The 21,862-nt window shown below is 39.1% G+C and overlaps 2 protein-coding genes across 3 annotated transcripts; one reads left to right on the top strand and one right to left on the bottom strand.

Moving 5' to 3' along the window:
* Positions 1–1,630: 1,630 nt before the first annotated feature.
* On the top strand, positions 1,631–9,087 carry LOC108258211 (zinc finger protein OZF). 2 transcript variants are annotated; one of them, XM_053675805.1, is made up of 7 exons: positions 1,688–1,742; positions 2,714–2,828; positions 3,106–3,188; positions 4,982–5,102; positions 5,285–5,377; positions 5,544–5,666; positions 8,235–9,087. In XM_053675805.1, the coding sequence occupies exons 3-7, from the start codon at positions 3,123–3,125 to the stop codon at positions 9,059–9,061; spliced, it is 1,230 nt and encodes a 409-aa protein (XP_053531780.1). In that variant the 5' UTR covers positions 1,688–1,742; positions 2,714–2,828; positions 3,106–3,122; the 3' UTR covers positions 9,062–9,087. The 2 variants fall into 2 exon arrangements, with proteins under 2 accessions (XP_053531779.1, XP_053531780.1); XM_053675804.1 differs by lacking the exon at positions 2,714–2,828 and having other exon boundaries at positions 1,631–1,742.
* Positions 9,088–11,631: 2,544 nt separating this feature from the next.
* On the bottom strand, positions 11,632–17,215 carry LOC108258201 (zinc finger protein OZF). The gene is given in 7 exon segments (XM_047150991.2): positions 11,632–11,953; positions 11,955–13,051; positions 13,418–13,540; positions 13,732–13,824; positions 13,980–14,112; positions 15,338–15,498; positions 17,014–17,215. Coding segments are annotated over 6 exon segments (1,641 nt in total). The 5' UTR covers positions 15,404–15,498; positions 17,014–17,215; the 3' UTR covers positions 11,632–11,824.
* Between the last annotated feature and the right edge of the window lie 4,647 nt (positions 17,216–21,862).

Here is a 21,862-nt window from a genome sequence, read left to right as displayed (position 1 = left end):
TTGCATTGGCTTTTCAGCTGGTGTGGATTAAGTACTTTTAAATGAGAAGTACAGGTATCAGAGCCATCAATGTGTATGCAGGGGTATTACAAAACAACGTAAACCCATAAAAATATTAAAATCTCCAGTCAGCTTGTTTTCAGATATATTAATGACACCATTATCTGTAACTCCTACAGTAAATTAAAATATTAAAATGTATATCCATAACAGTGTGAAATTACAAAGATGCTGTTCTTAGAATGGGAAGTGTCCATACAATAACATTATAAGATCACGCACCTCTTTAAGGGTACTAACTATAAATCCACAAATAGTTAAATTGCCTGATACATCATCTGTGTCCGGAACACTACCTTTGCTCCTGGTGTTTTCTAAAGACACACGTTATAATTGTGTTGATTGTGTTTTCTGTTATAGAAACACCCAGCTTCCTTGGGGGGCATGGTGGCTTACTGGTTAGCATGTTTGCCTCGCACCCTCGGGGGTTTGAATCCCACAACGGCATTGTGTACTGAGAGCTTGTATGTTCTCTCTGTGCTTTGGGGGTTTCCTCAGGGCAATCCAGTTTCCTCCCTTAGTCCAAAGACATGCGTTGTAGACTGATTGGCATTTCTAAATTGTCCATGGTGTGTGAATAGGTGCGTGATTGTGCCCTGCAATGCGTTAGCACCCTGTCCAGGGTGTCCCGAGTTCCCTGGGATAGGCTCCAGGCTCCCCACAACCTTGTGTAGGATAAGCAGTATGGAAAATGGATGGACATACACTACCGGTCAAAAGTTTAGATGCACTCATTCTTTATTTTTATTCTTTGGCTCCACATTTTAGAATAATAATATTTCACTGCAAGTCATCCATTAAAAAAAAAAAAGGTTTTTTTTTTGTAAGTAAAATATTAGTTCTCTAATGAAAGAAATGAACATGTTGGCACGATTATTTTTTTTTCTACAACATAAATTTCAAACATTTAATCATACACCTTCAGATCAAAAGGTTTTTAAGATCATGAGAAACGTTTCAGTCGAGTGTCCACAAACTTTTGACCTGTAGTGTGCATTCCTTAAGTACTATAAAAATCAGGAAGTCATTATGAAGTAATTAAAGAAAGGAAGTTTTCCAGTGAAGGTGAAGTAATGTTTTGGCTTTAAATCTGCCAACAAGTGGACCAAGCTTTTAATCCCACTGATAGGAGTGCATGAGTACACACACACTAATCAATTTATAACCTTAGCCTAAGATAACAGTGACCAACCTCGGTGTGCCTGTTTGGCTCTTTGGTGGCTTTAAGTTGAACAGGGTAAATATACATGTTTTTAAATCTCATATAATGACTATAAAGTGAAAACAATTTAGGACAAGATGAGAAGCATACATCCAATTCGGCAATAGGTCAAGCTGTGTAAGCACAAAATTCACAAAATCTTATCATTCAATTAGCTTTTCTCTGAGTATAACAAATAAACAAATTCTCTGTCAACTGTTTGAGTTCAACATTTGAGGCTGAAGGTTAGACGTTGTTTTTAGAAATGGACATTTATGTGGAATCGTTTCATAAACACCATAGCACCAGACCACATTTGAATACAGCTCAGGTTTGGTTTCCCTGGTAACGAACTCGTGACTATCGGGATTCTGCAGCAGGCGGCGCTGTTAACATTAACGCTGCTGATGCTGCTGTAAACTCACCACAGAAGAAGACGAGCTCCAGTTTCATTTCTCTGAGTAAACAGTTTCCCATTGAGGTAATCATCTTCACGTTCAAACATTAGACTGGATTTTACTGTGACTTTGATTAAAAATAATATCTCGAGTCTTTGTTTGAATATATTTCGGGATTTGGTTTGAGTAAAACCCGTGTGGTGAAGCTAAATGTCAATAACGTACATGCAAACTCATTTGTTTGTGATTTAAGGTTTGTTTTTCCCCCTTACAAAATGTTAAAACGTACACTGCTTAGTTTAGCAGTAGCTAACGTTCATCTCATCTGATATTAAATGTATTTATTAATTCTGGACTGTAAATCTCCAAAGAAATAAGGAGAAACTACTATTTTTGAGGCTACTTATTTACTTTCTTGTGTATAAATTAATTAATTAATTAATTCATTTCAAATATATATATATATATATATATATATATATATATATATATATATATATATATATATATATATATATATATAATTGCTTGTTTATTGAATGTGGTACATTTAAATACTTTTTCTTTCAGAAACCCAAATGCAGAAACTCACAAACTCAAATGGTTTAAAACCAATATTACAAACTGAATTAGTAATGTAAAGGAATAATTCACATAAAGTTAATGAAAGAAATGAAATAAATTTAGCTTTCCATTTGACTTTTTGATGAGTAAAGTTGGGTTCTGAGTTTATCAAGTAACATTTTTATGTACACCACTGACTACACTTTAACAGTCTTGTAAATAAGATTTTAAAAAGCCTTGTAATTAAAAAAAAAAAAAGGCATGTAATATTGAGCGCTGTTTTTATTTAGCATCAGGTAAATATGTGGTGTTTCTTATTTATCATAATAATACAACCTTCTAAAGGTTAACACTTTTAATTTCATGTTTGAGTGACATGTGTGTCATGTCTGAAGTGTGTGAGGTTTATAAGTTGTGGGGAAGTTCTGTAAAAAAATGCTAAGATACAGTATCACATTTGTTGAATTTAAACATCAGTCTTTGTCTAAAGATAAAAAGCTGAGATGAAGTACATACTCGGGCTGTCTACACCTAGAAGTGGTGTCCTAGACCTGGGAAAGACCTTGGTTTCTGCTGCTGCTTACAACAGAGGTTGTAGCACCTTGGTGAGTTCCTTTGGCTTGTGGGTCTGGAGTCTTGGAAGGAATCATGAACTAAGCATATTTAGCAGCACAGAAACCATTCCAGACCACAAGAGCTCCTAATACATGGGCCTTTTATGGCCTGAGGTGGAAGCTATTCCATGAACTATGTGCACCTTATTGACTGGATCTGGTGCACTTCTTAATCATTATTCAGCCTCTGCTGAACAGAGACCGTTTTTAGTAATGCTTAAGCGAGCAGCAACCTTTTTGGCTTGATAATATGCATTTGTTTTTTCAGAATCATAACCATTTATAATGGAATCAGCAGAAGACCACCTGGGCTCTTTCAGACACTCTCTACACACTCCTGCTCGCTCACAGGTAATGGTTAGCCTTATGCGTGTGTAGATTTACATGATTTCATGTTCTGACTCACCCAGTTAAGATTGAATAAGTAATGCCCTATTCTGACTGGATTAGTTTTACATAGGTGGGGTATATCTGGGATTTTAGTCCTGTCTGAATCTGTTGGTAATTTTTTACAGATACATGTGAATGTTTCTGGAAAAATTATACTGTATTTTACCTTCTATAAAATGACCACTAGAAATAACCCAAAGTAATATATTGTATATCCCACCTAAGTGTATATGTTGGTAAAGATTGAGTTTTCAGTTTTTCTTCAGCATAGAGACACTCCAGGAAGCGCTCACTCTTTCCTATCGTTGCATGCTGAAACCAAGACAAAATGAAAGTATTGACAGAATTTAATACAACTAGAAAAAGTTTCAAAGATAAAGAAGCAACGGCTCTGGGAGCTTTAGACAAGTTATTAAATTCCTAAAAAAAGCCGGAGGAGTCTGTGAGAACACTCTTCATTTGTTGTATACTGATATTAGAATAGATAATTAGGTAATAATGTAGATGATGATGTAAAAATTGTGGGGCTAGGATGCTTTTATTGTTATCATTTAAAGTGTTAAGTGTCTTTTTTTTTAATGTATTTCACTTTAAAAAAAAAAAAAAACCAAAACCTTAACCCTCTTACCCCATATGGCCGAAAAAAACGGCTTGCCCGTCTTTGATCTATTCCCGTAAGGACGATATACCGGCTTGGTCGTCTATACCAAATCCCCGTAAGGCCGATATAGCGGCTTTACAGTGTGAATGTTATCCCCGTAAGGCCAGTGTACCGGCATTACTCTGCTATGATTCCTTACTTATTTAATTATTATGTTTTGACCCGTAAGATTGATGACGTCACGACGTGATTACGTTTTTACGCCGGCATTACGATGAAGATCCAAGCGTGAATATTGGTGTAATAGTAGAAGTTAACTAAAAATGCCAAAGCGAAAAGCTAATCGTGTTCCAGCTAAAGTTACACCTACAGTGAACAGAGGTACATCTAAAACAGTGAAAAAAAAAAGAAAACATACACAGTCACACAGGCGAGAGCAGGGATTCTAGATAGTGATTGCAGTGAAAGTTCAGGCGATGTTGAAACCGAAACCGAAACTGATAGTGACCCAAACTCTCCTGATTCAGACCCTGATCCGTCTTCATCTTCAGCATCAACCAGTGCGACTGACACTGCAGGGGTCTGGAGTTATAACGGGACCATTTCTGTGCATCCGTGAAAACACTACCTGCTGGTATGATTACCACCAGAAACTTGACTTTTGGCGCTAAAATGCATTTATTTATTTATTATTTATAAAGGCATTGACCACGCTGATGCTCGTATGGTACTTCTAAATTAGTATAAGGATTTTAGCGAGCATTTTTTCGTAATTTCTCTAGTTAAGAATTGTGCTCTAAGTTTAGTAAAAACACTAAACTGCTTCATTTTCAAAGTAATATTACACAAATACATTATTATAAGTTGTTTCAAGGCCTAAAAATGTTCAAATTAAAATATTGATTTTGGCCCAGGAACTCAGGGTTGGCTTGCTGTTTCTCTGGGGAATATAGGGTTATGGGACATAATACTGTGGGAACCTAGGGGTAAGAGGGTTAATGCTTTTCCTTCCCTAGGTATGACGATGCGTTTACTTTGGTCATCACTTGTAGCTGCTAAATTCATTCTGTTTTATGTGAAGTGGTCGTTCAGGCCAAGCAAATCAGACTTGACTTTCTTTGCTAAATAAATATTATTACTCTTTGATCATTAGCTTTTGGGGGATCTGCAGACAGAAATAGATGGAGGGACGTCAAGCTCTTTGGGAGAAATCACCCCTGTGGACCATCAGAAACGTATAAAGACGGAAGAACCTGCAGATGAAGACTACCTCTGTAAGATGACATGGCACATTACAGTCCAGTCTGATGCTGAATAATAATTTTTATTCAACATGGGGACAGTTTGTTACTGAGCCAGCCACCAAAAACATCACTGTTCTGTATTTTTTTATTTATTTATTTAAAGTTTTTTAATTTTTTACACTAATTGACAGCATTTGAATATAATTTTTCAGGTGGAGGGACATCCAGCTCTGTAGGACACATCAAATCTGTTGACAAGCAGAAACACATAAAGAAGGAAGAACCCGAAGATGAAATCAGTCTCTGTAAGACAACATGGTATATTGAGGTCCAAACTGGAGCTCAATAATACTTCTTAGAATTAATAATTGACTGGACCTCTCCCAAAATTTTCCCTTGGCCACATTATTGTCCGTTTTTGTGCTTAAAATTTTAATTGAAATTAATATTATGTAAATGATTGAATTTCAGATGAAGAAACAACCATGGGACAAATTACCCCCATGGACCAAAGGAACGAAGGATTTCAAAGAAAGCACATAAAAGAGGAAGAGTCTGAAGATGAAGGCTACGTCTGTACAACTACTGTCTGCAGTTAAGTAACACTGTCACTTTAACACTAACAATAAAATTCAGTTGACGCACGGTGGCTTAGTGGTTAACATGTTCGCCTCACACCGCCACGGTCGGGGTTTGATACCCGTGGCTCTGTGTGCGCGCGGAGTTTGCATGTTCTCCCCGGGTACTCCGGTTTCCTCCCCCAGTCCAAAGACATGCATGGTATTGGCATGGTATTGGCATGTCCAAAGTGCCCGTAGTGTATGAATGTGTGTGTGATTATGTGCCCTGCGATGGACTGGCACCGCCTTGTGCCCGATGCTCCCTGGGATAGGCTCCAGGTTCCCCCTCGACCCTGAAAAGGAGTAAGCGGTTGAAGATGGATGGATGGAGGATTTTATTACAAATAAAAAGATTGAGGTAGAGAAGATGGTTGATCCTTGAGAAAATGGTTTTACAATCATCTACATCCCATTGACCTTAAGGTACATCTTTTGATGATCATAATTGAACAGCATTAGACTACATGAAAACACACTGAAGTACGAATGTGATCAGATCAGACAGCAAGACACCTTCAGAAGCTGTCCACATTTTCTAGCAGTGTAATTGCATCACACTGCCACCCTTTAGCGCATATCCGTGGTATTGTAGGAGCTACACTGAGCCGCAATAAATGCAAAAAGGAGACTCTTCTTGTGTGTTAATTTTAAATCTCGGTGTAAAATGCACTACTTTTCATACAGATTTCCAGGTTGAATCTTCAGATCTGTACTCAGTTCCGACTTGTTTTGTGTTATATGTGGATTCTTTCCATTCTTTCCAAATTTCAGCACTAATCTCTTCAGTGGATTGATTCTGATATGGTAATGGGGCTGTAGCCATGTCTACCATCCTTCTGTACTGTAAGTGGGCCCATAGGACTATGACCATGCATTTGGCCCACTGCACTTCCAGGGGGCCACATCCCAGATTGCACGTTAGGGCTAGGACAGTGAGGCTGGAGTTGCCAGGCTTTTCCCAGAGCCTACCTCATGTTGTTCAACATCTTGAGTTGGATGAGCAGGTTAATGATGTCCATTGTTTCATTAGTGTGTGACGGGATTAAATGTTCACATGCTGTGGGTTTATAGGCAGCTGGAATGTTTTGAAGCTGCCCTCACACACGATCACTCAAGTTTATTGACAGAATCAGAAGTAAGCCCTTGCTTTGGTATCACAGTAGGCTGACTCATGTTTGCTGTTGGCCCTGTGAAGGAGAAACACAGCACAAGTCAAGTATGTTGCTTTTCCTCCTTTGGCTCTTGTTTGGGGGAGTTCTAGTGCTTAGTCATCCCCTGATTCTTCACAAGGGTATGGGTGGTTTTCCACTGCCCAGAATGACCTGACACTATGTGCTGTATTGGGGCTTTTGATAATGTAGGCATCCTCTGGTGCACCTGCATGCAGGATGGTATCATCCTGTCCAGTGTTCCTTTCAGTCTCTTTTGAACTGAGGCCAGTGTCCTCCACTCCACTGTTCTTCCCTGCCTCTTCTGAGATTAGTTTCTTTCTTGGAAGAATTCCCAGACCATCTTTCTCAGTAGGGCTTTGTCTTCTCCTCCACCTTCTGTGTCTTCAATCCTCTGTCAGATGGAGCTTCTACCTTTCACACCTGTATATTTCGACTGCCAGTGTTTCCTAGACACAGCAGTCTCTCACCAGCATTAACTGACATAGGCCCAACCATCTCTCTCTTTAAAAAAACAACAACAAAAAAACCCTAAATCCTTAACCTGTAACATAACTCTGAGGCCTTTTAGGAATTTCCTTGTTTTCCCACTCCTGGCTTATTTCTCTCTAAATATGAGTTGGGTCACTGTTTTGCTCCACCTCTCAAAGGATTTCTGTGTGCTGTGCATATTGTGTACCATATTATCAAATACATATCACTATTTAGCATTACTCTGCAGCTTCTCAGCAGGTTCTCTGGTGATTTTACTCCTGGACCACAGTTATGTTTCGACTTAGAGGAATCTTAGCCACATTACCAGCTGTTTGTCAAGCTATGTTAGATGTAGGAGAACTTCAGTGCCTCTCCTTCAGCACCCCATAAAGGGCAGGATGACTTGCCAAGGAGAAGGCTGCAGTTATCTCAGTGGGCCAAAGTGATGTTAGACCTGTTGAGCTCAGCATCAGTATTTGATTGTAATAGTGCAACAGCCTTTTGCAATCAACCTATGCATTATTCCAATTCCATATCATTAATTTGGAATTAAACCTATCTCAGTATCCCTCTGAGAGTCAAAAAAACATTTTTTCTTTTTTTTTTACTTTTATGTGCCTGTATGCTGTTTTATAATATAGTATTATTCATACATAGCATTAAGCTCTATGAAAAAGATAAGTAGAGGACATCTAAATAGTGTTTGTTTATTTTCCTTGCTGTATCACACTACATGACTTTGTAAGTCAATCACTGTGCAAGTTCAGCGGAAGTGTTATATAGTGATTTCTAATTACTTTAATCATTAATAATTCATGAATACTGTTACACTCATGATTTCCTAGAAATGGTTGTATTCCATTCCACAGTCATTTTCTAATACTAATTTTTTGCTCCAGAAATGAACGATGAAGTCTTCACCTGCTCCTGGTGTTCACGTTACTATGCATCTCAAATGTACCTCCACAAACACATCAGAAGATGCCACTATGAGCAATATAAAATACTGACAAAATCAGGAGCGATGCAATATGACAATTTGACACCTACAATCAGCTCCAGTATTCAGCAAACAATCTTTGGTAGTCTGAACAGTAACACATCTGATCAAGTGCAGAAAGAAGTCTATCCCTGCCCACAGTGTGGAAAGAGTTTTGCCCAACAGAGCATTCTCCAAACACATCAGTGCATTCACACGGGAGAGAAGCCATATTGCTGCTCACAGTGTGGGAAGAGCTTTGGTCGACAGAGTACTCTCCAGCAACATCAGCACATTCACACAGGAGAGAAACCGTACCACTGCTCAGAGTGTGGGAAACGTTTTATTCGACAACGTGATCTGGAAACACACCAGCGTGTTCACACAGGAGAGAGGCCATTTCTCTGCTCACAGTGTGGGAAGAACTTTATAACCAAAAGGTATCTGAAAGCACACCAGGTCATTCACAAAGGAGAGAAGCCGTATCACTGCTCAGAGTGTGGGAAGAGTTTTATTCGACGGTCAAACCTCCTAATACACTGGCGCAGTCACACAGGAGAAAAGCCATATTGCTGCACGGTGTGTGGGAAAAGTTTTTCCCAACAGAATTCTCTCCAACAACACCAGCGCATTCATATAGCTGAGAAGCCAATTCAGTGTTCTCAGTGTGGACAGAGATTTACTTATTCAGGTGCATTTAAAGTACACAAATGCCCCAACATAGAGCCATCAACTTGTGATGCATGACAGACATCAAGGAATTTTATTACAAAGCCAGTTTATGCTAGTATGATTTGTGTGAACTAGCAAGGTGTGTGTATATATAATATATATTTAATATATATAAATTACTAATTAATATTAGGGGAAATAAATATTAATTATTCAGACTTTTGTTTTTGTTATTTAATATATGTCCAGTGCATGTATCTACTTAAAATTTACACTTTGTACTATACATCCTAATGTATACAAAATCCGATGTAGCCATGGACAAGAAGACACAAATCAGTCACTTATTTAATGAGTTATTTTGTCTGTATTTTGGGAGTTGTTGTCTTGATAAAATGTCTATATTCTCTCCAGATTAAGCGTCTTTGCCAATGACTTTGAATTCTCCTCTAATACAGTCATGTGAAAAAATAATATTCCATGGATAAATTGTAGGCTTTTCTTTTTTCCCCAACATATTTGGACAAGCAAACATTTGATCTTTGAAACAGTGCATATAAATAAAGCTGATATAAAACCACAAGGAAAATGAGCTTTTTCAATCATTTATTCAACAGAAATATCTGTAGAAAAAGTAAGTACACCCTTGGCCTCAGAAGCTAGTATTTCCCCTTTTAGTAGAAATATCTTCTTGTAGGCATTTTGCATAATTGTCCCCCAGGCTTGCTGGAATTTTTCACCAGTCTTCCATGCAGTATTCTTTCAGTTGCAAGATGTTTGAGGGTTTTCTTGCATGTTCCGCCAGTTTCAAATCCCCCACATACCCTAACATTTAAATGAGATTCAAATCTGGGCTTTGACTAGGCCATTCCATAACCCTCCATTTCTTCTTTTTGAGCCGTTCCTTGGTGGATTTGCTCGTGTGCTTAGTATCATTATCCAGTTGAAAGGTCAACTTTCAGTTTAACTTCAACTTTCGGACAGATGGCCTCAAGTTCTCTTCAAGCACTCTTTGATATGATGCAGAATTCATAGTTGAATCAATGAATGCAAACTGTCCAGTCCCTGAGGCAGCAAAGCAACCCCAAAGTATACCATTTCCACCACCGTGCTTCACAGTTGGTATGAGGTGCTTCTCCTGAAAAGCTGAATTTGGTCTGCACCAAACATGTCTGCTATTACTGTGGCCAAACAGTCTGTCCAGAGCACATTATTCCAAAAGGCCTGGTCTTTCCCTATATGCTCATTGGCTGTAATCTTGGAAAGGCTTTTTCCTAGCATGCCTCCCATGCAGGTCAAATATGTGCTCTCTGATTATAGAAGGCACGCACTTTGACACCAACAGTTACAAAAATTACTAGCAGATCCTGTGATGAAATTTTGTTGGAGACTTATTTGTTCATCAAATGGTCTGCTCTTGGGCTGAATTTGCTGGGACGGCCAGTCCTGGACTAATTGGTAGTCGTATGAAATTTGTGCCACTTGTGGATGATTTTCCTTGCAGTGGAATGATGTATTTAAAATAATTTGGAGATCTTTTTAAATCCCTTGCCAGATTTGTCTGAAGGCTTTATGGAACTCTTTAGATCTTGGCATGATGACATCACATATCTCAATTCCAAAGGGAACACCAGACACGAGATATGAGAGGGATATAAATAAGACCGGTTCCACCTGCACTCCCTAAGCAGGTTCAAGCACCTTTGGTGCTTGAACCCCTAATAATAATAATAATAATAATAATAATAATACCACACACAGGAGATAAGGAACTGCATTAGTGATTTATATTTTGTCTGTGTTTCAAGCACAACTGGGTTTATGCCATGAATCCTCTGCTTCCTCTTCTGTGTCTTTTGTTTGAGAACATAAAGCTCATAAAAAGCTACATTAACCACACTTTTACTGTTACAGGCCTGACTGGCTATTTGGACTGTTCTATTATAGTAAACTGATAGTTGAAATTTCAAGGCGAGGAGGCATTTTCTGTGGTTTGTTCCAGTTGGAGACAGGGAATTACAAGTTGCAATTACGCCTCAGACGTAGCATTATCTGACTGGAGATTATGTAGAGGCTAACTGCCTCTTTGGCTCACATATTGATTACAAAGGTAGATGTGGACCTGCTATGGCACTACTGCCCCTCGTACCTCCAGCAGGGCCAACTCTTCCTTCAGCCTTTCCACCATGCCTAACACAACCAGTGACTAAGGCTGTGACAAGCCCTACTGGTATAACAGGTGTCCACATATTATTGGCCACATAGTATAGAATGGGGCAGTGGTGGCTCAGTGGTTAAAGGCTCTGGGTTACTGAACAGAAGGTCATGATTTCAAGCCCCAGCACTGCCAAGCTACCACTGTTGGGCCCTTGGGCAAGGCCCTTAACCCTCAATTACGCAGTTGTATCACTCTGGATAAGGGTGTCTGCCAAATGCCGTAAATGTAACTGTGACAGAGATATGATGATGGACTGATGTGCCCTAAGGGCAGGAGCAAACTAATTCCTTTATACTAAAAAATGTTATAACAGATTCAATTGATCAAGTCCAATTCCAACACAAACAAATCAATAATAATATAAATACATAGTATACTAATTATACACACACACACACACACACACACACACACACACACACACATATACAGTATTATAATAGTAATGTAATATAAAGTACATACTTATACAAATCATGCCAACATGATAACTGGATATATGATTTAGAGGTCATGTAACAGAAGCTGATGGCTCCATGTCAGCGCACTTATCTTAAATATCTTAAATACATCTGAATAACAGAAATGTCCATCTACACTGCTATTTGCATGCCCTAGTGTCAACAGAGTTTACTGTGTTGGGCCAAACTCTTCTCACACTGTGAGCAGTGACACCACATCTGTCCTGTGTGAACGCACCAGTGTTTTTCAAGCACATTCGGTTGAATAAAACTCTTCCCACAATGTAAAGCAGTGGTACGGCTTCTGTTCTTTGTGAAGACAGAGGTGGTTTTGGAGATCACTCTGTCGATTAAAACTCTTCCTACACCCTGAGCAATAATAAGTCTTCTCCCCTGTGTGAATGACTTGGTGTGCTTTGAGATGCCTCTGGCCTCTAAAACCCTTCCCACAGTCCGAGCAGTGATAGGGCTTCTCTCCTGTGTGAATGCGCTGGTGTGTCTGGAATTCGCTCTGTCGAATAAAGCTCTTCCCACACTGTGAGCAGCAATATGGCTTCACTTGTATGTGAATGAGCTGATGATCTTGGAGATTACCATGTCGAATAAAACTCTTCCCGCATTGTGTGCAGCGGTACGGTTTCTCTCCTGTGTGAACGCGCTGGTGTTGTTGGAGATAACTCTGTTGGGCAAATCTCTTCCCACACTCTGAGCACTGATAGGGCTTCTCTCCTGTATGAATCCGCTGGTGCCGGATGAGGTGACTCTGTCGAATAAAGCTCTTCCCACACTCTGAGCAGTGATGTGGCTTTTCTCCCGTGTGAATGACCTGGTGTTGTTGGAGATCACTCTGTCGAATAAAACTCTTCCCACACTGTGAGCAGTGATAGGGTTTCTCTCCTGTGTGAATGACCTGGTGTTGTTGGAGATAACTCTGCTGGGCAAAACTCTTCCCACACTCTGAGCAGTTGTATTTCTTCCCTCCACTGTGAATGCGCTGGTGCCGTTGCAGATTACACTTGTGCGCGAAGGTCTTCCCACACTCTGGGCAGTTATGTGGTTTTTCTCCTGTGTGAATGCGCTGGTGTCGTTGGAGGTTACTCTGCTGGGAAAAACTCTTACCACACACTGAGCAGGGAAGGATTTCTTTCTGAATTTGTTCATGAGAGATGCTACGGGTGTTAGAGGCGTTCAGACTAACAGAGATTGTTTGGTTATGTCTGGAGCTTCGTGTGGGCAGAGTCTCATAATGAATTTCTCCTGATTTTATGAGTGTCTGGTATTCATCATAGTGGCATTGTCTGATGTGTTTTTGGAGGTAAATTTGAGATGCACAGGAAAGTGAACACCAGGAGCAGGAGAAGACTTGTAACTGGGGATTGTTCATTTCTGGAGCAGAAAATGAATAGTGTTAGAAACTCATTATTTTGGAACAAAATATGAATGTAACAGTCTCTTTTCATTATGAGTAGATTATGGATACTTGCAAGTCATGCAGTGTGATACAGAAAATAATGTAAACATTCAGATTCTGATCAAAATACTGCTTCACAGATCTACACCAGTAAATCAGCCCTAAACAGGCCATGCCTCAAATGGAGTAGCAATACAGTGGAACTCGTTGTCAGCTGGTGGATAGGCTTGTAACAGCCACCATGTTTGCTAAAAGCAATCTGAGTGTATGTGATACTTAACTTCCCCCTTGAGATATAATGATTGGAAATTGAAAAACGAATGTTACAGTGACAGCATTACCACAGACTGTTGTTGTACAGATGTAGCCTTCATCTTCAGGCTCTTCCTCTTTTATATGTTTATTTCCACCACTCAGTTCATCCACAGAGGTGCTGTGGCCCACGCACCATGATGTTCCTTCACCTGAAATTCCATTATTTACATTTAAATCCTTTGATCACAATCAAAACTGTAAAAAAATATATATATATACCTGAAGGATGTGTGGGAAAGTGTTAGTCACACAGACACAGTTAGTCACAAATAAGGACTAGTTAATTCAGTGAAGTATTACTGAGCTTGAGACTGTATTATAATACACCTTGTTCTCTTACAGAGATAGTCTTCATCATCAGATTCTTCCTTTATTACATGTTTCTGTTCGTCCATAGGTGTGATGTCTCCCACAGAGCTTGATGTCCATCCACCTGAAAATCCATCAGATGAATTTAAACACAGTCATGTAAAAAAAAACAACCTGAAGCACAAAACAGAACAGTAACAGTTGTGACATTTGTTTAATGAAGTCTAGTTAATACTAAAATGAGAATCAGACTGGACTGTAATGTGCAATTTGCATTACAGAGGTAGTCTTCATCATCAGGTTCTTCCTTTTTTATATGTTTCTGATGGTCTACTGGGCCGATGTGTCCCACAGAGCTCGATGTCCCTCCACCTGAAGCCGTACAAGTTTTTGGCTGCACATCCTCACAAAGCTGATGACCAAAGAAGAAGAAGAAGTATAATTTAGCAAAGACAGTCAGGAGCTGATCTCCTGTCCCAAATAGATGTAAACATCTGGCACCCCAGCTAGGTCACCTGTGTCTGTGGGTCTGAATCTCCCACTGAGGACAGCACCCTACATGTTCAGCAAATGCTCTAGAATGCAACAACCCTCATCACACTTAAGGATTCACTTAAGCGGAAGTCGTTCTGAGAATGATGGATCCAGTGCATTTCCCAATTCCAAGCAAACACCAAAAGCTGTATGTGATAGCCATGGCAGTGCACCACAGTATCATGGATGACAAATCACAGAGGGGTGGGCGAGGGGTCAAAGGTTTATTATGACTTTTATAAGACAGGCCAGGTACATCAATCTGCCACAATTCCATATGATTCCATGTGATGATGTCCCTTAAGGCCCTTCCTCACTGGCTAAAGATGCACTATAGAGTTCCCTGATGTGCCCTATGTTCCCTATAGTGTAATTTAGACTGAACAATGGTTATCCAAACCATTAATACAAGTCAGAGCCATATCACCTTGCAGCTCTAGCCTGGTTACCCACTGAAGCTAAACAGGGTTGAGCTTGGCCAGTACCTGGATGGGAGACCAACTGGGGGAAAAAAAAGGTTACTGCTGAAAGTCGTATTAGTTAGGCCAGCAGGAAGTGGTCTGTGTGGGGCCCAGTATAGTGACAGGGACACTATACTGTAAAAAAAAAAAAGCAAAGTCTTTTGTACTGGATGAGTTGTTAAACTGAGGTCAGGACTCTCTGTGGTCATTAAAAATCCCAAGACACTTATGGTAAAAAAAAGTAGGGGTAAATCCCCCGGTGTCCTGGCAAATTGGCCCTTATCTATCATGGCCCCCTAATAATCTCCATCCCTGAATGGGGGATGCATCACTTTCCTCTCCACTAATAGCTGGTGTGTGTGGGGTGGGTGTTCTGGTGCACTATGGCTGCAGTCACATCATCCATGTGGATGCTACACACTGGTGGTGGTTGAGGAGACCCCCCCTCCCCCCTTATAAAGTAAAGTTCTTTGAGTGCCTAGAAAAGTGCTATATAAAATCTAAGGAAGTATAATGCAGAAGAAACCATGTAAATCAGAAAGATATGTTTTTTGGCTTGTCAATGCTTGTTCCAATACTCAGTTGCCCCAAGCTTTATGAAAACAAACAATAGACTAATACCAACATATGGATAACCTTTACCTGTGAGTGAGCAGGAGTGCGTGGAGGTTTTCTGCTACAGCCCAGTCGTGCCTCCGCTGATTCCATTTTAATGAAATAAGAGTTTCAAATCAATAAACTGGAAAAAGAGGTTTATGAGCAGAAATCTGGACTATTCTGCAGAATTACACACTCCATTAAACCTACAGAGAAGAAAACAGGGGAATGACAATTCACAATTATGGTCAATGGCAGCACAATACACCAATCTAGAGTTTTTTTTAAATTATAGTGAATAAATTTATTCACTATTCAGTAATAGATAAGGGACAACAGGCCTCATTTATCAAACTGGATACAAACGGATTTATGTGTAAATAGTTAGTATGAGCATTTACACATGAAATTTGGTATTCATGAAAATTCTGAAAAACATTCATATCTGCATAAGAAGACAAATTAACGTAAACCTCAACTTGATCAACTTCAAATTGTATAATCGGTATGGATTAATGCACTTTACATGTACATCATTTGTCAGACATCCTTATCCAGTGCGACTTATAGAAGATCTCTATAAAAACACACTCTCGTACTAGTTCACTGTGTCAGGGACTAATAGCACCATTGAGAGAATGGGTAAATGGTAATGTGAGCCAACACAAATCGTTAAATTAAGAAAATTCTGCGTTAAAAAAAAATAAAACTAATCATTCAATTATGAAAAAAGAAATGGTGCTGTAGAAACAGAGGACAGGCTGCCCTGCTGGAAAAAAAAAAAAATATATAAACCCTCATAGAATTTGTAATGGTTTTAATGGTTATAAAGGAAATTGTATTGGTTTTAATGGAAACTCTAATGGTCCCTGTGGGTCTCTACTGATAATTTGTTGCCTTCTTTTGGTGGTATGTTATGTATGGTGGACACCATTAAGGACCAATAATGGTAATGGTTTTATTGGTTAGCTGACGGTTTGTAATGGTATTTGTAGTGGAAACCATTTGAATTTCTGTGATGATTTATATTTATATTCAGCATGACAGTCTGTCTGCGTATAGCCGTAAGTCAGAAACAAAGGCCTCGGAAGATTTAGCACTCACTATTATTATTATTATTAGTAGTAGTAGTAGTAGTAGTAATGTTACATTTTATTAAATATTTTATTGACAGTAGTGAGTAAAAATAAGTTCCACTTCTGTTTTTCAGGCTTTACCCTGATCCTTCATTTCAAGTTCAATAATTGTGGCTTGTTTTTTAAGGCTTTACCCTGATTGTTCATTTCTGCTCCCAGCTGGCTGTGCACGTGACCTTTTATGGCGTTTTGTGGGCGTCTCTACATGCAAATCAGCTTGTCGGAACCTGCTCTGTAGCCCACAGGTTATTTACATTCATCAACATACACACGCAAGTACAAAGAACATCAGCGTTTCCGGGAACTTTTGTACTTCTGCTGGAAATGTTGTTGGGTTTGTTTTACGCAAACATTTACACACAACTTCACTAAATGATAAATGAGGCCCAAATGTTAGTGATAGATAACTACATTAACTAGGTAATCATTATGAACTAGTGGGGATGGTGGCTCACTCACTAATAAACAACAATCAATCATTAATTTATTAATGAATAAATTAATCTGTAGGTGTGTTTTTAATAAAACGGAATCTTAGATGTACCATTTTCTCTGTATTACAGCAGATCAACTAGTTTAACTTACCTCAGGTTTTAAGTCACAATGTAGTGAACATCCTCAAATACAGACAAAGACAGGATTTCATTATTTTTATGCAATGTGAAATAAACCCAGGAATAGTTTCAGGGAGGAATAATAAACCAACGGCTCAGCTGTTTACACGGAGAGAAAGAGAAATAAAAGCTGCAGCTCATCTTCTTCTGTTGTGAGTTTACGGCGCAGTTAATGTTCACAGCGCCTCCTGCTGGAGCCTTCTGTAAACGTCTGTTACCAGGGAAAACAAACCTGAACCTATTAGCTGTACAGCAAGTAATCATATAGCAGTTTGCCAGCATGTATTGATGTAATGCTGTCTTAAATGCTAATAAAATAAAGGCTAATAAAACATTGGTACCCAAGACAAGCCCCTGAAGGTTCGGAAGTTTCATCAGAAATTAATCTTCATCACAGCACTAGTAGTCCACTACAGGCCCACCGGAAGGACATGCTGATTTTAACTAAGAACAGTGTGTGTGTTTTTTTCTTCTTCTTCTAAAATAAGGTGAAATCTATTTAAATCTACAATTTATGTGCCAAACAATCTGAAGATTGAGCAGATCCTTTCAATGCACTTGTATTTCAGGACTCTTGTGGCATTGTTACTAACGTACTATATTTGCAAGTTCATCATCATCTGGATGATAATAGCAGTCAAGTTGAATCTGTTAAATGCTAACTGGGCTGAATTAATTGCAGTAGTACTGTTCCCGACTCCCGTGACACTCTGTTCTCTGTCTCTCCATAAAGCCTTCATCTTCCATAAAGTGACATGTTCCTGATGCATGTTTACTGAAAAGTTCATGGAGAACTAACACTAACACTTTGCACATGTGATGAAGACCTCTTTACTGTTTTGTCTGTTGTAAAGAAAAAAATGACTTGAGCAATGTTGAGGAAATAGTCTATGATTTTTTTTTTACTTTTAGAATCTGAATGAATAGGGTAAATGAGGTCTTACCAAGTTCCTTTCAAGTAATAACAAAACTAAATACCTATTAATTGTGATTTTTTTTTTTTTGGAGATTCCTGTACATTATGGTAAAAACATGCAACTTATCTTTTTTTGCTGGATTTATTTTTAATTTTTGCTTATGTGGCATAATATGTAAATATTTTTGACTCATTTGTAAGATGAAGTGAAACTACACATCTCATAAATTTTGTAGGGTTTTCTAGCTGCCATTGGGTCTGTCTGTTCTCATACTTGAACTAACAGATTATATGCAAAATATCTGCAATTTCTTTGACAGTGTGGTTCACTTCCTTTGTTGGATTTTACATGGAATCAACCACATGAATAAAATTAGACATAGGATCAACATTTTTGACTAACGTTCCTGCCATGTTTTAGGACAGCATGATTTGTGCATACTACATATCCTCAACTGCTTGTGTAGTGTAAACGGTTCAGAGACATTTTTCTTCAGTCTCAGAGGGAATGCAGAAGCTTTGGTATTTTGAAGTGTGTTTAGTTTTCTCAGCAATCGTGTAGCGTGACGAATGAACCCCTCTGCAACTAGTTCCAAGTACAGTGATGAGGAAAAATCCAATGAGCCTCCAAGAGGAACTCAAATTCATCTGCTGTTGTGCACAGCAGCTAGAGTATGCACACTCAGAGATCCCTGCTGAAGCACACCAGATCTTCACCTGAAATCTCATTATTTACATGTTGTTATTTTTAATAATTGTTGTTATTAATTATTATTAAAATATTACTATTTATTTATAGTGAACCTAAAGTACATATCTGAAGAATAAGTGAGGGAAAAACAAGTGTTGTGGTACTGATACTGTCATAAATTAATATTAAATAAATAATACCTTAATATTTTACAGACATAAACTTCACTTTCAGGTTCTTCTTTTTTTTTTTGGCATGTTTCAGTTGGTTCACAGGTGCAATGTCTCCCACAGGCTTGATCTGCCTCCATCTGAAAGTACATTAGTTATATTTAAATAGGATCATTTAAAATAACGTGAAGTACAAAATACAATAAATAGGGGAACAGTGAGAAATGTGGGTCTGGTCCCGTTAGAAATCAAGAATCATGTGTATTACTAAGAATCAGAGTAGGCAGAAGAATGCCCTGTTGACTTACAGAAATAGTCTTCACCTTCAGGTTCTTCCTTTGAGCATCCTGCAAACTGCACTATGGTTTGGTTGAAGCAAAGCACCAGACCACCATTTTCAAGTGGACCAGAGATCAGTTTTCTGGACTCCTCATTACATCAAAAACTGCTTTCACACTTCACCCAACATACCAAACTTTTGGGGCAAACGGCCCTGAGGACGAAGTGTGAAAACAATCTGAAAGGGGCCCAAAACTTGATCCGCAATTCCCCATTCACTCCTGTCATTAACATGCATCTTGGGTGACTGGAATACAAGTGGACAGAGCTGAGTAAAAGTACAGGCATGAACAGGGTCAAAAGCAACTCGAAGACTCATTGTGATCCAATCACTCCAATCACATTCAGAGATGGTCTGGGATGCATTTGGCCACATCACATTTGAAGTGTGCGGAAATGGTCTTGATGTGTCCTAAACAGCAACAGAAGACGAAATAATCGCCTACATCATTTTCATAGCTGGAAAATAAATAATCATTGCAAAATCGTGTGCAACACTAGAGCTCTTTGATGCTAGGTTAATGGATAAAGATGATACTGTAACAGCAGAGATGAAAGCAGCTGCTTTTTATGTTTTTCATGTTCATCAGAGCTTGAGGCAATTCACCTGAAATTTTCCTCCCACTGTCCAAGAACATATGGGTATGTGGACTGGTCTCCCATCCAGGTTGTTTCCTCCTGGCTTGTGCCCAGTGTTTCCATGAGTGACACTGGATCCACCATGACCCTGACGAGGATTAAGCAGTTACCAAAGATGAATGTAACAAATTAAATGTAGTTAACAGTAAAATGTACTATTGAGTATCAGGCTGGACTGCAGTGCATCCTTTCGACTAATAAAGGGAGTTTTCATCCATAGATTCTTCCTTTTTTACATGTTTCTCATGGTCTAGAGCGGTGATGTGTCCCATACAGCCTGATGTCCCTCCAACAGACGTCATACCAATTTCTATCTACACATCCCCACAAAGCTGATGACCAAAGAGAAATAACATTTATTTAGCAAAATAACATCAACAGACTTATATATCCTGGGGATATTTTCCGAGGTTGATTTGCTTGGCCTTAAAAGCCACTCCTCATTAAAGTTTTATTTTAAACAGCTTTTAACAGTAGCTATGAGGGACTAACTGGATAGCAAGCCACCAGGGAAGGAAATTCGTAGGCACTGTGTCAAACTTTAATATTATGTTAGCATCCACTCTAACCTGTAGTTGAGCTCACGTTTGCATAATAGCAAAGGTGACATGACACTTATTTATGATAAGTTCAATTAGTGGGTGGCTCTGGCTCTGGTGGTTAAGCGGGTTGTCCACTAATCACAGGGTTGGCGGTTCAATCCCTGGGTCATGTCCCTCCACATGCCAAAGTGTCCTTGGGCAAGATACTGAACCCCAAATTGCTCCTGCTGCTGTCACTGGTGTGTGTGTGTGTGTATGAGAAAGTTATCAATGCTTTTATCACATAGCGCTTAGATTATTGTAATACATTGTACTTGGGTCTTCCTCAGTCTTCTCTTGCTCATCTCCAGATGGTTCAGAATGTAGCTGCAAGGCTGCTGACCAGGGCAAAGAACTATAATCATGTCACCCCAATTTTAGCATCGCTCCATTGGCTCCCGGTCCATTTGAGGATTCAGTTTAAGATTCTGTTGTTTGTTTTTAAAACTCTTAATGATCACGCTCCTTCCTATCTCAAGGATCTTCTTACACCACATTTATCGAACAGACTTCTAAGATCTTCTGATAGGTTTCTTTTGCATGTCCCTCGATCCAGGTTAAAAACAAAGGGGGATAGAGCTTTTTCAGTTGCTGCCCCTTGTTTATGGAATCAGTTGCCACTGGACATTCGCCTTGCACCTTCTATTACCACTTTTAAAAAGAGGCTTAAAACATATCTCTTCTCCCATGCGTTTTAATCTGTTTTTTATTGTTGTCTATTGTCTGTCATTATTTGGTTTTATTCTGTTTTCTATTTTACTTTCCTTATTCTGTTCAGCACTTTGGTCAGCTTTGCTGTGTGAAACGTGCTATATAATAAAATTGACTTACTTACTTCTCCACTGGTTGTAAGAACCATTTCCTTGTCACTACGAAACTTGAAAAAGGAAGTAATGTAAGTTGAGCCAGTCACCTTACTCTGCATGCAGCAGTGAGAGTGGACCATTGCCACCACTGATGCAAACCACAGTATGGTTTGGTTGAAGCAAAACCCCAGACCACTATTTTCAAGACGACCAGGGGTCGGTTTTCTGGACTGGCATCAAAAATAGCTTTCACACTTTACCCAACAAACCAAACTCTTAGGGCAAATTGCCCTGAATAAGAGAAGAAGGGAATGTGAAAGGGGTCAGGCACCTTGATCCACCACAATTCCCTAAGGCCCCGTTCACACCTGTCATAAATGTGCATCCTGGGTGACCGGATCACATGTGAACAGTGCTAAGTACAGGAGTGAACAGGATCAAATGCATCTTGAAGGTCTGAATGAAGTAAGTATGAATGTGAATGCATCTCGATGTGTCCCAAACAGCAATGAAGGACCAAATAAATGCCTGCATCATTGCCCTAGGTGGAAAATATATTATCACTGCAAAATCATGTGGAAAGGTAGAGCTCTTTGATGCTTGGTTAATGGATAAAAAGTGATTCTATAACAGCAGAGATGAAAGCAGCTGTTTTCATAGCTTCATTCATTATTTCAT

The sequence above is a fragment of the Ictalurus punctatus genome, chromosome 25 (genome assembly GCF_001660625.3).
Source record: "Ictalurus punctatus breed USDA103 chromosome 25, Coco_2.0, whole genome shotgun sequence".
In the NCBI taxonomy this organism is placed as follows: Eukaryota; Metazoa; Chordata; class Actinopteri; order Siluriformes; family Ictaluridae; genus Ictalurus; species Ictalurus punctatus.
The sequence above is the reverse complement of the archived record's forward strand: the minus strand, read 5'-3'. Positions and strand labels throughout refer to the sequence as shown.

Bases quoted from the DNA above. Each gene is read 5' to 3' on its own strand.
- LOC108258211 (XM_053675804.1), top strand. From the start codon at position 3,123: ATGGAATCAGCAGAAGACCACCTGGGCTCTTTCAGACACTCTCTACAC. The intron at 3,189-4,981 runs GTAATGGTTAGC...TTTGATCATTAG, and splicing joins ACACTCCTGCTCGCTCACAG to CTTTTGGGGGATCTGCAGAC. The intron at 5,667-8,234 runs GTTAAGTAACAC...TTTTTGCTCCAG, and splicing joins CTGTACAACTACTGTCTGCA to AAATGAACGATGAAGTCTTC.